Below are 12,907 nucleotides of genomic sequence, written 5' to 3' on the forward strand. Positions count from 1 at the left end.
GCGCCGGCTCGGGCCCGGCGCCGAGCCCACGCTGCTGCAGGGGCCTGGCGTGTCCTGGGTGCACCCCGACGGCGTGGGAGTGCAGATCGACACCATCACCCCTGAGATCCGCGCCCTCTACAACGTGCTGGCCAAGGTCAAGCGGGAGCGCGACGAGTACAAGCGCAGGTGCAGGATGGGGTGGGGGTGGCAAGGCTCTCCCCCTTCTCCTTCTCCAGGTCCCTGCCTCCCTGGCACCCAAGGGCCACTGCCCACTCTTCCCCACCAAGCCCAGAGTGGGTGAACATGACTGGGCACTGGCGCTGTTGGACCCTCTACCCCCCCCCCCCCCCCAATTACTAGCACTGAGGCTGGCAGGCAAGGGGGGATGGAAGGAGAGGGGCAGTGGGTGCAGCTGAGCAGGCTCCGGTGACTCTAGCGAGCAGGTGTTGGAGGCAAGGTCTGGGATGGATGGGTTGTCCTGGAGGGGCCCTGGTTGCTGGCCTCTGTTTCCCTCCCTCCTGCAGTGCAGACAGGCCAAGCAGCCCCTGTGTAGCCCAGTCTCCTGGCATCCTGGCAAGTGTGGGGCCCCTGCAAGGCAAGGGCTTGACTTGTCACCTGGCAGGTTCTGTTCCAAGGTGGCAAGGGCTCTTTTTCAACAGCTGAGCTTCACCTTTTAAAACTGGTGTCTGTAATGAGATTGGTCCAAAGAGTGGCACGGCCCAAGGCAGAGTTGGGTATAATTTGGGCCTGCAGACACTTTCACCCCCCCCTTCCCTCTCAGTGACCTATTTTTAACATCTTCCCTTTATGACATTTTGGGGGGGTTATTTTTTTAACGTGGCAAAAGGGTTAAGCAAGTGGACAGCATCTGCTCAAAACATGGGCCACTGAACTTCAGCTTCAGCCTCCACTTCAAGAGCCAGGCCCTGAGCCCACTGAACCAAAAGTCACGAGCCTTTCTCTCCCACTCCATGGAGTGGCAACGTAGGGTAGGTAGACCCTTCTGTGAAATACCTGCCTGGGGCCCAGGGAGGGTGGGCTGGGAACCAGGTAGCAGGGAGTCAGTGTGCCCCTTTCACCAACTGCCTTTATTTCCCTCCCTCTCCTCTCCCCTCCCCTCCCGCTCCCTCCTGGTTCTTTTCTTGGGGCAACCAGCTATCATTGCCACCCCTCTCTCCCCAGTTGCAGGGTGGAGGACAGACAATTTGTCCAATACCAGGCTTACCCCAGGAAGGATGGACTGCAAGTCTGTTTGCCTTTCCAAATGAATCTGATAAAGTTGAAGGGGCAGGGTCTTTAATAGGGGTATTTCAGCACCAGGGTCATGGGCAGTGAATGAGACCAGGCCGGCAGGCAGAAATGAGGCAGAGAGCTGGTGTCTGTCCTTGACACTCCATCACCAACCTGTGTGGTGTTTGGGAGGGTCACACCAATCGTTTTAGAGGTCTTGGGGGCCTTCCCTATTTTCTGTGGGATTTAGGAAGATGGAGTGACATGGGGTTGGGGTACTTACAGAGGGTTCAGCAGGGGCAACGTGCACCCTCTGCAGGCAGTCACCACTCTCCACCGCCGGTGGCATCTGCGGGCAGTCAGCAATCCCTGCTGGCCACTGCCGATGCTGCTGGTGGTGCCTGTGGCTGGTCGCCACTCCCTCTCTCTTGCTGCCAACAGTGCCGGCAGTTTCTCCGGGAGCTCCCTGCTCACTGCAGCCATGTTCCCACTGCCACCAGTGTGGTCGTGCCCCCCCCAGCCGCTGGGGGCATGTGCCATTCACAGGGCTCAGTAGCCCAGTGTCCCATCATGCACCACACCCCAGAGTCCCTGAAGGTGTGAACATGCAGACTCTTTACTGTGAGGTACAAGAGGAGGGGCTTTGAAGAACCCCACATGTCACAGGGCAAGAGCCTACACAGGCAGTTACTGTGTGACAAGTGGAAGCTAAACTGTGGTACCAAAACTTTGACATAAAATAGAGCTAAACTACTGTAGCTTAGCTTCCACTTACTCTGGGATAAAAGCATGCATGTGGATAATTATCACAGAGCAGCTGACATGGTAAAACCCTGTTCACTTCTGCTGTAGCACATTGCTTGCATCTCTGTCTCATTTTCTAAATCTGCGGGTTATTTTGGCTCTGGGAGCATGGCCAGGCTCTCAGATTGTTTATAGTTGAGTCAGTTTTAGCTGCTCTAGCAAACTCTAATGCTTTGGGGAGTGAGGCTCTTCATAGTTGGCCCAGCTCTCAGCAGCATCTTGTGTAGAGTCTTCCAGAGATGCATTAGGGTGGGTTTAGAGTCACTGTGGGCTTGGGGGGCCAGTGTTGTTCCTGGTGTTATACATTTTTAGACTGTTTCTAGGAGCTGGGAGGAGGATACAGTCCCAAACCCCTTCTGCATGCCAGGGGCCCTCTGCAATAGACAGCTGTGAGCTTTTCAGAGCCCCTACTGGAAGGAAAGGGCCATGAGACCTCCACTGTAGGAGGTATTCAAGAAGAGACTGGATAAGTATTAATCAGGAAAGATTTAGGCGCAGCTATGCCTATGCTATACTATAGGTATTTCCCATGTCTCTCCCTTTGCTGATTGCTGAATGCATCCTGGAAGGATTTTTTTTCCCCTCCTGTTGTTGTATATGCTGGAGGTGGTGGGGGGGGGGGCACTTTCCTTAGAAACATTGGGTGTGGTAGCTGCAGCCAAAGGTGTCTTTTGGCTGGGGTGTGCCAGTGCTCCTGCTTGTGGTCAGACTGATCACCGCATTTGGAGTCGAGAAACCAATTTGAGTAGGGGGTAAAATTCTATGGGCAGGGGTGGAGGTTGCCTTCCTTTGTAGCAGAGGGACATGATCCTTTTCCTTGGATCTTTCAAGTGTATTTAATATCTCTCAGCAGCAGGACACTGGCTGCCGTTGTCTCCCTGCTTTGCCTGTGGCTAGTTACGGTGCTACATGAGGATTTGTATGAGATGACTAGACAGGGATGATCCTGCCTCAGGCAGGGGATTGGACTAAATGACTTTTAGACGTCCCTTTCAGCCCTGCTTTTCTCTGATTCCCCCCAACACTTTTTTTCCAGTCAGGTATTTCTGTGCCACCCCCACTTCCTCCCACTCTCTCAGGAGCAAAGAGAGCACAAAGGCCTTCCTATCACATTGCCATAGAGACTGTGGGTCTCTGCACCCCAGGCTGTTTCCAGTTGGCAGCTGACTTCTTTAATGACTTTTAGCTACCTTGCTGTTTCCTCACCTTGGCCTGCTAGCCCTGTTAGAGGCATGTAGAGGCCAGGAGGAGGAGGGGGTTAATACCTAAGGAGTGGCAACCTATGTCTGTTGGGCTTTCCCTGTTGCCCCTTTAGCCTGTCCCTTAGTTTCTTAAAGACATGGGCAATTCACATGCAGAGTTACAGTTACTGGTCTGGTGCAGTGCTCAATTCTTCCTTGGCCTCCTTGTGTCCTCTTCCAGTGTGAGTGCTTAATTACCAAACCATACATGCTGCAAACCCTGAAAGTTCCCAGTTGTCTTCCCCTTCATAGAGGGCAGAGTTAAGGCTATATTGTAGAAGAGGAGTCATGGTAGCTTAGTAAATCTCAGTCCTTTGACTTTGGGGGATTAAGTCATTGTGTCCTGGAAAGGTACCAGGGGCACAGTCACTACATTCCCACAGCCTTGACCAGAAGGCCTCCAAACTGCAGACAACTCACAGCTGTGTGAAGTGGAGAGTGTCTCTTTAAATATGCAGGACTTTGAAGCAAAATGCAGTATGTGGGAGTGGATCAGGAGCAAAGACAAACGATACAGCAACAAGAATCAGGCTTGTTGCAGGCCATGCTCGGGATGGATAGGAATAACTGATGATGAGTCAGTGATTTGGTGGGGGGAGGGGATGTGTGTTGCCCTGCCAAGTGCTCTGCAACTGGGAGTCCCACTATGTCTGCCCTTTCCCCCTGCCACATATGAACACAGGAAAATGATTCTAGATGAGAGCTATACTGAGGCAGCATCACATCTTCAGGTATGTGCCATGGTGACTTGGAATGGACAGTGTTACAGAGATGGTGCCATTCCACCAGAACCTGGTGCTACAGGCCTAGGAGTCAAACTTGGAAGTAATCCAAACATAGTAAGGGATGGAGACACAGAAGTTAGACCATCCAAAGAACCTAAACTCTGCCCTCTAGCAATGCCATACAATAGTCATATGCCTGCATCTGAGGCCCACAAATGTGTGTGGCCCCAGGCTAGATTAAGCTAATTTTAAAGGTGCATTGGATTCTTTTTTTTCTCCCTAGATTTATTTCCTTATAATGTCACTGGGGGTGGCAGGCTTTAGAAAAGTGGCTGATCCTTGTCTGTGGGTTGGGTGATGGCCTGGTGTTGCCTGGTTGGTGGGTAGCCTGGGCTATAGGGTCTGTGGACCTTCTGCACTTTATCACTTTCCTTCCCCTCCCATCTCTTAGCACTGTGGCTGGTTGGAGAGGAGGGTGGCACAGAGGTGTTGGAGCCATGTGTACATTGAGCAGGATGGAGGAGTTTGTGGCTCCCAGTGGGGACTGTGGGTGGTGAAGCAGTATGCAGGGGTTACAGGAGGACACTTACTCACAGCCAGCGTCAACAGCATCCAGAATGCCTCTGAGTCTCTGGGCAGGGCTGGGCTGTGGGGGAAGTGGTGCAGTGAGGTTATTATTAGGAATGGTGCATTGCAGAGGAGAATGGCAGAGAGGTACAGAGAAAGGAGTGAAACAGGGGAAATGACTGAAAGGGAAGGAGTAAGAGGGCTGGTGAAGGATAGAGAGGACATGCAGAAATTTTGCTTCCTGCAGAAATCATTGTTGTTTTCCATCCCAGTGTTATGTTCAGTACCAGCACTTAACCCATCTTCCCTAATGGTTTTTGGAACCTGATGCTTAGAAACATTTTCATCAAAAAGGATTTCTTTTCAAAGTCTAGGCAAGGCTAGAGGGACTAGGAGGGGAAGGGGTAGTGAGAGAAATATTTTTTGTTTTGGTGAATGCAGTCTCTCCCCAGAGAGGGAAGCCTAGTTGGATCAGTTCCCACATAAATAAACCTTATCTCTAGCACTCTCCTTTCTTCTGACGGCCTTTTTTGTTTTTGTTTTTTTTTCCCCTTCCTTCACCTGTTCTCCCCAGTTGAGAACGGAGGAGTGACCCTTCTTTACTGATGGACAGCTGTCTCAGACAGTGGTCTGGAACAGTCTGGGAAAAGAACAGTGCACAACTTTAGAGCTGGATGTTATCTTAAAGTTCAGGTTAGCAGCAGTATGGCCAGCCCCAGCTCTTTGAAAAGTCTGAGTCCAACCCTTAAAAATCCTGAGGCTGACTTAAAAATCTCAAGATAACTGTGCGGTTCTTGTGTTATGTCTTATCTTTTGCTTGTATTTCAAATGTGCTTTGTTAAAAATGCAAATTGAGATCTTATATCACTGGATGACTCCAAGAACTGGGACTCTGGGCAAAACACTGATGGTTACAACTTTACTTATAATACATACAGGGACTAGAAATCTTGGATGTGTCCAGTGCAATGATCTCTGTCTAGAGAAAATACCCCTTGCCTGGAGGAACTAGAAATGCAACAGCAACATGCCTCAATTGCACTGACCACCACAGTGAAGCAGGGGGCAGCCCAGACCACTACTGACAACACCAGCGATATATTTGATGTAATTCAGTTGATTAGCAATGTGAAATGCAGCCTGTAAACACACTGCAGTACAGTACACCACTGCCTAGGAAGTTGTTCACAGGAGAGGGAGTGAAATAGAGCTCCCTATCACGTAACCCATTACATCACAACACAATTCAGTATAGAACTGCCAGTCACTTTCCAGTTGTGTTCAGAATAGCTCTGACTTCTACAGCGCAAGGCAGATAAGTCTTTTGTGACACAATCCAGCCTAATGTAAGGTGACCAGTTATAACCCAGCCCAGCCTAACTGAGCCCAATACAGCCTACTGCAAAGTAAGCTGATTCAGCATAGCCCATTACCATTCAATTCATCTTGTTGCAGTAGATTATTACTACAATTATAGCCCAATGTAAATAAACCCCTTATGGCCCAGTATAGTGGAGCCCTTTGCAGACCAACACAGTTCATGATACCACAGCCCTTCACAGTCAGGCACAGCCCAAAATAGTACAACTTCTCATGGTGCAATGCAGCCTAATATTAGACTGTCATCTGTGTCCCAGAACTGCTTGCTATAAAACATGCTGCATATCACACGCATTCACCATGCCCTGCCACAGCCCTGCAGCACCTAATGCAGCTCAGTGTCTGCTGCTGACCAGTTTAGCGCAGTCCAGTCTAACCCAAGCTGGAGGTCACTAGTCTGATCTGGCACAGCGGGCAGAGGAGGAAGGGACACTGGGCTCAATCTGCCAGTTGGCCCAATTCAGGGCTTAGTGTGTGCTGCAGCTGCCACAGGCAGTTTGTGGTGGGTATCCCAAGCTTCTCCTGCATGGCCTGAAAGGCAGCTGGTAAATGCAGAGTAAGTAAGGCTGGCAGAGAAGAATGGAGGGCCTGGCTTGTGGTCAAAGGGAGTGACATGCATCTAACAGCTGTAGCTGTCTGGAAGGGGAAGAAGCGAATTCCAGAGCACATTCCCCATCCTACACCCAAGGTGGGAGCATATCTTGTGGTGCACAACTAAGCTGTCAGGGAGGGAACCCACAGAAGCTGCCAGCTCTGTCCTGCCCAGCTGTGCGGGACAGCAAAGCTGGAAGGGTGTAATTGGCACCTTTGTCTCACCAGGTGGGAAGAGGAGTATACTATGCGTGTCCAGCTTCAGGATCGAGTAACTGAGCTGCATGAGGTGAGGGTCCTCTCCCTGCATCCCTGGCCCCCTGCTGCTGCTTCCCAGTTCTGATCGCTGTCTTCTTCTCCCCATGATCAGGAAGCTCAGGAAGCTGAAGCTTGCCAAGAAGAACTAGCCTTAAAGGTGGAGCAGCTCAAGGCAGAGCTGGTTGTATTCAAGGGATTGATGAGCAATGTGAGTGCCCTACCTCAACCGCTCCCCTGCTTGATGGACACCTCCACACCCTGTTCTTTTGCTTAATAGGCAGCAGTGATTTTACTAGGGTAGTGCCAAACCCAAAGGGGATGTGATGTCCACAGCAGTAGCCAGTGTGAGTGCCTCTAGTGCAAGCTGCCCCAGTGACGCTGATGGCACCAGCCCCCTCAGTGTGCTAGTTGCAGTGTGAGCTCCCTTGGCAATGCCATAGCCCTAGGTACAGCACCATGGGAAGGAGCTTTTTGCCAGAAAAGCCCTGTCAGTGCACTGAGAATTTTCAACCCATAGGAACAACAGCCTGGGCATACAGGAGGACCACAGGAGCATGGGGCTGGGGAGGGCCACCTGGGCCATGGAGACCAGTCCCCTGCACATACAGACCAGGGCCTTTTGTAACATTCCATTCTCCTCTGTCCTCTGGGCTGGTTCTCGTGGGGTCAGAACATCACGGAGCTGGATACCAAGATCCAGGAGAAGGCCATGAAGGTGGACATGGATATCTGCCGGCGAATTGACATCACGGCCAAGTTGTGCGACGTGGCACAGCAGCGCAACTGTGAGGACATGATCAAGATGTTTCAGGTGAGAGGCACCTGCTGCTGTTCCTAGTTACACTGCCACCTCTTGGAAAAAGATTGTCATGGCAGAGTTGAAGGAGGTGGCTAGCCCCTTTTAAGGAGATGCTCAGTCACTCTGACTTGTTCCATGAGCTCATGAGCTCTCCCTCTTGGGTCAAGTCACTGGGATATGAACCAGTAATCAGAGGAGGACAGGAAAGTTACTGAAGGCTCCAAGCATTATGTAGGGCATTCATCAACCTCCCTTTACTCAGAGGTGTTGGGCCCTGGGTCCCCTCAGTGATGTGGGAGCAGCTGCAGAAGAGGGAGACATGGTGCTAAGTGTCTGTCTCTAACTCCATCTCTCTCCTCCCCACCCTCTCTCTGTCTCGCTGTCTGTCTCTTTCTCTCTCTATCACTGTTGCTGCCCCTTGCTCTCTGCCTCTGTCTCTCTCTCTCCCCTGCAGAAGCAGCTGGTTAGTTTCATTCAGTTGAGAAAAATGTACAAATTAGAAACTTTCTATAAAATAAAGGTTTGACTGTAAATATTGACATATTTCACTTTTCTCAGACTCCCTCTCTCTCTGCCTTTCCCCCTCTCTCTGCCTTTCCCTCTCTCTGCATCTGGGGGGGTGTGTGATTTGAGTTCTGTAATGAAACTACATTTCTTCTCATCAGATTCACAGACTCCATCTTTAGTTGCATAATTTTTTTTCATTTTAAAAATATGCTAAAAATCACATTTTGGTCATTGCACCATCATTAACCTGATCATAACGAGCCCGTCTCTCTCTTTCTCTCTTCCACTCTTTTCTTCTTCTTTCCTTCTTTCTTTCTCTCCCTCCCTCCCTGCCCCTGCACCATTGTCTTTCCCTCCATCTCCTTTCCACTCCCTACACCCCAACCTTGCACCCGGCCTCGTTTCTGTAGTCTCTGCACTTGTCTCCCATTAAGGTCCCAGGCGCAGCAGGGCGGAAGCGAGAGCGGAAGCAGGTCAGCGATGAGGACACTTCACTGTCCGAGAGTGATGCCTCCAGGAAGCCTGAAGATGGGGAAGATGAGACCACAGCCATGAGCATTAATGAAGAGATGCAGAGGATGCTGAATCAGCTGTGAGTGCAGCCTGGCTGGCTCTTGCTCCTGTCCTGCTTCCTCCAGTTCTCACTTTGGGAAGATGCTGAGACTGGAGTAGCTGGGAGCTACTCCACAGCCAGCACCCTACTAGTTTCCTGCAGCTCTGGCTGGAGGGAGAGTCTGGGACTGGTGCAGACAGACATAACACTTTTATCCCAGTTTAAATGTGCTTCAAACCACAAGTGGCCAGATGTACACGCCAGCTTAGAATGGTTTAGACCTCCTGCATCCTTTCAAAGATAATTGAATATTATTTAGAACTGGTTCTCTGTGAACCAGGTCAATGTTACATGAAGATACTAAGCTTTCCGTGACTTGTGTCCAGGCTGTCCTCCTAGCCACCCTCCTACCCTCAAATTAGTCTGGTATGCAGCAAATGCCAGTCAGTTTCCAGGAACTGAAATAATTGATGCATGACTTGGCGGTGGGGAGGAGTGCTCTTTAAAAGGTGTGAAAGCACCCAGGTCCCAGAAACCCAGGAGCAGCAGTCCAGTCACCTCCCTCCCCTACACACACATCTAGGCAGTCCCAGTCAGGGTACTACCACACCAGTTTCAGTAAAGTACAGAAATGCCTCTTTGTTGAACTGGCTGTTTAGTGAGAAGGGGGAGCAGTGGGTACTCACCAGCACCACATGGTGGCGGTTCGATGGCACTGGAATACCTAAACAGTGCACCTTCTACTTGGAGCCTTTGGCAAAATACGTGCGGGCACCTCTGATCTGGCACCTTTGTGGGCCAGTTTCCATTTGATAACATTCTTGGAACATTTGTTGTGTCTGTCCAGACTGTGCCCTAAGGATGAGTTCAGCACTCCAGACCCACTCCTTATGGCTCTTCCTGCTACTGATACGTGGTTCTTTTTCCCCAGGCGGGAGTACGACTTTGAGGATGACTGTGACAGCCTCACGTGGGAGGAGACTGAGGAAACGCTGCTGCTCTGGGAGGATTTCTCTGGATATGCAATTGCAGCTGCAGAGGCACAGAGCGAGGTAATGGTGGCCTCCAATTTCAGCTGTACATATGAGCACAGAAGTGTTCTTCCCGCTGCAGCCTTCTGTGTTCAGATCTGTGCTCTGGGCTCCCACACTGTCTTTTAAACCCACCAGTGAAAATACCCTCCCCTCAAGTGGGAATGAAATGTGTTCTTCATAGGCCAAAATGAGGCCTTGAAGGGCCCCTAGCCAAAACCCCTACTCAGCATGCTTTTCACCTGCTTCCCCAGACCCTAGGTGGCTGCGAGTTCTAAGTTGAGCTATGACGTATTTGCCCAAATCCTCCAGGTATCTTTGCAAAGCTGTAGGCTGCTCGAAGCCGTGGACTTTGAACTGTCTGCCTTATCCATTAGCTTTGTGAATGGTTACATGCCACATATGTAGCCCATTGTTTTGGTTCCTTCTCTAATCTCTCTCTCTGGTTTCCAGTGTCTGGCATTTCTATGTTTACACCCTTCTTTTTCCCCAGCAGCAGGATGACAGTCTAGAGAAGGTGATTAAGGACACAGAGTCTCTCTTCAAGAGCCGTGAGAAGGAGTATCAGGAAACCATCGACCAAATTGAGGTGGGAGAAGGAGGAAGTGGGAGAGATGATGGCACAAAGGGATAAGGAATGGAAGAGGAGAGGATAGACCTTAGGAGTGGAAGGAGAGGGGAAGCCCATAGCAGGAACAGGGAGTTGGGAATTGGCTGGCTAGTGAAGCTGGCTGGCTCATGCCCTTTGGCATGAGGGAGCATTGCCAGTGCCTTTGAGCCAGATAGGGCATGTGCCAGAGCCCTGCCAACTGGTTCAGCTCCTCATTACTCCCCTTGTGCAGCTTGAGCTGGCCACAGCAAAGAATGACATGAACCGACATTTACATGAGTACATGGAAATGTGCAGCATGAAGCGTGGGCTGGATGTGCAGATGGAGACCTGCCGCCGGCTCATCACCCAGTCTGGGGACAGGTGAGCTCCCAGACAGAGAGGGCCAGGGTTTCTAGGCTCTGGTCCGAGTGCTGGAAGGTGAACTGGGTCCAAGCAGAGGGTCTGGGAGCCTGTCTGGGCTGGATTCTGAATGATGAGATATGATGTCCTCACAGCCTTCTCCTGGGAGCTAGTTTTGGTGCCATGTGTCTGTAGAAAGTGAATCATGCTCAGGTGTCAGTTTTGACAGGCGATGATGTAATCTAAAGAGATATCCCATTAGCTAGCACATCCTAGCAGAGGGACAGAGTGCTGCTGAACTGCTAGGATGTGCTAGCTAATGGGAGCATTAAACCAGAGTAGCTGTAGCCTGGGCACTGCTGCAACAAGCTCATGCTTTCACATCCCACTCCTTGACCTCCCTGAATTTGTCAGGCACTTTCAGGGCTCTACTCTAAGCAGGTTCTCCTGATACCAGCACACCTCGGTTCCATAAGACTCCTCTCTCCTGTACATGTTTTCAGGACTCGTGTTGTTCATTTCACTTTGTTGGTGCACAGGGGCTTCCCTGCACCTTTCAGCACTGGAGAACCCTGCTGGCCATCTACTCCCCTCACTCCAGTGAGGACATTTCTGCTGCTTCCCTCCCCCTCCCCTGTCCAGTTCTTAAGTGACCCCTTCCTCTCTGCTGGTATCTGTGATCTTGTCCTCTTCTCCCCACCTTCCCACCACCTGCTGTTCCCTATATAACCCCTTCTCTTTGTTTTCTTTCAGAAAGTCTCCTGCTTTCACTCCAGTCTCAAACAGCGAATCAACCACAAACGAAGAAACAGAGGAGTCCGATCGTGACCCCCCAAGTGAAGCCTCCATCAGATAATTAGGAAGGCCCCATCCCTTTGCCACCTTCCTGGCAAGGGAGAGGGTGGGGGTGTCTAAGCCGTGGCTTGGAGCAACTGACAGGGATGTGGAACTGCCGTCAGAACTCTGTCACCAAACCCCTCCTGACTCAGGCCAGGTGGGGGATTCACCCCAAAAGGACATGTAAGTGGGAATAACTAGATAGATGCGAGGGCCCTCGTGTGGGGCCCCCTCCAGTCCCCTCTGTATTCCCTTCTCCTGCTTTGATCCTTCTGGGGTTCAGGCAGAGAGGATCCCACTTCACTATAGCAGCATCCCTGGGACTGGGGCTCCTGGGACCTTCCAACCCCAAGTCCTCTGGCCCCTGTCCTGGTATACTTGACCTGGGTCCCCTGCTCCCTTCGTGCTGCACAGAAGCAGAACCAGAGCTGTGCCTCTCTGCAAACTGGACCTTATACTGGTGCCAACTGGACTGAGTGCTGGGCTCCCTGCCCTCCCTGTTCACTGAACACTTACAGCATCCCTGGCACCCTGCACAAGGGGCTTGGGAGTCTCTTCTTTCTTTGGGGGCATTGGCTTGGCCACCCCACCCCTTCCATGCACTTTGCTTTGCTGCGCATTTGTGGTACAATGACACATGTATGTGTTTGTGATGGAAACAAGGAACCATTAAATGGGATAGTTGCCTTTTCTACAGCTGCCTCCTGTGTGGGGATCATTGGGGCTAGCCAGAGGGTCTCAATCTGAGGTGTCTCCATCCCTCCATGGGGTGTGATCTGAGAGCCAGGAATATGGCAGGATCAGGTACTGCATTGCTGAGACTACACTGCACTCAAAAGGCTGAGCTCCAGTCTCATGCTACATGTCAGGGCATTTTTAAGTCTCCCTCAGAGGCATTGGGTGTTGGCTGCAGCCAAGGCTGTGGATTTTGACTGGGATGTGCCAGTGTTTCTGCTGGGTCCAAAGCTGGAGGTTCTTGGCTAGAAGGTCTTGCCCCTTTGCTTAAGGTCAGACCAATCGCCATATTTGGAGTCAGGAGGGAATTTTATCCCACTGTCAGATTGGTATGGACTGTGGGGGGGTGGGGTTGCCTTCCTTTGTTAGCAGGGGGCATGGCCCTCTACTTGGGATCTCTCGAGCATATATTATAACAAACTTTTACAGAAGAAAGATATTGGCTGCTGTGGTTTCCCTGCTTTACCTGTAGTAGGTTAGGATGTTATGTCTTGGGTTCTGTCAAGGTTAACTATATAGTTTTGCTAAGAAGTTAGGCAGTGGATTTATATAGGATGGTTTGGACAGGGATGATCCTGCCTCAGGAAGGGGGTTGGACTAGATGACCTCTGGAGGTCCCTTGCAGCCCTGCTTCTCTATGATTTCTGTGGTTCCACCGGCTCCTTTTGCTGATTGGACCCTTGCTCTAGGACCACCCTGGAACTTGGATTACTCT

The 12,907-nt window shown here is 51.0% G+C and overlaps 1 protein-coding gene across 1 annotated transcript; it reads left to right on the forward strand.

The window, feature by feature from the left end:
• Nucleotide 1: 1 nt before the first annotated feature.
• Nucleotides 2–12,153, forward strand: IFFO1 (intermediate filament family orphan 1; the record flags this gene model as incomplete). The annotated part of the gene is made up of 10 exons (XM_019548547.1): nt 2–168; nt 6,749–6,809; nt 6,891–6,986; nt 7,449–7,589; nt 8,032–8,040; nt 8,495–8,676; nt 9,569–9,689; nt 10,162–10,257; nt 10,511–10,641; nt 11,374–12,153. Coding segments are annotated over 10 exons (1,107 nt in total), but the record flags the coding sequence as incomplete, so codon positions are not given.
• Nucleotides 12,154–12,907: the final 754 nt, after the last annotated feature.

This window comes from Crocodylus porosus, unplaced genomic scaffold, assembly GCF_001723895.1.
Source record: "Crocodylus porosus isolate Cpor-Errol unplaced genomic scaffold, CroPor_comp1, whole genome shotgun sequence".
Lineage (NCBI taxonomy): Eukaryota > Metazoa > Chordata > Crocodylia > Crocodylidae > Crocodylus > Crocodylus porosus.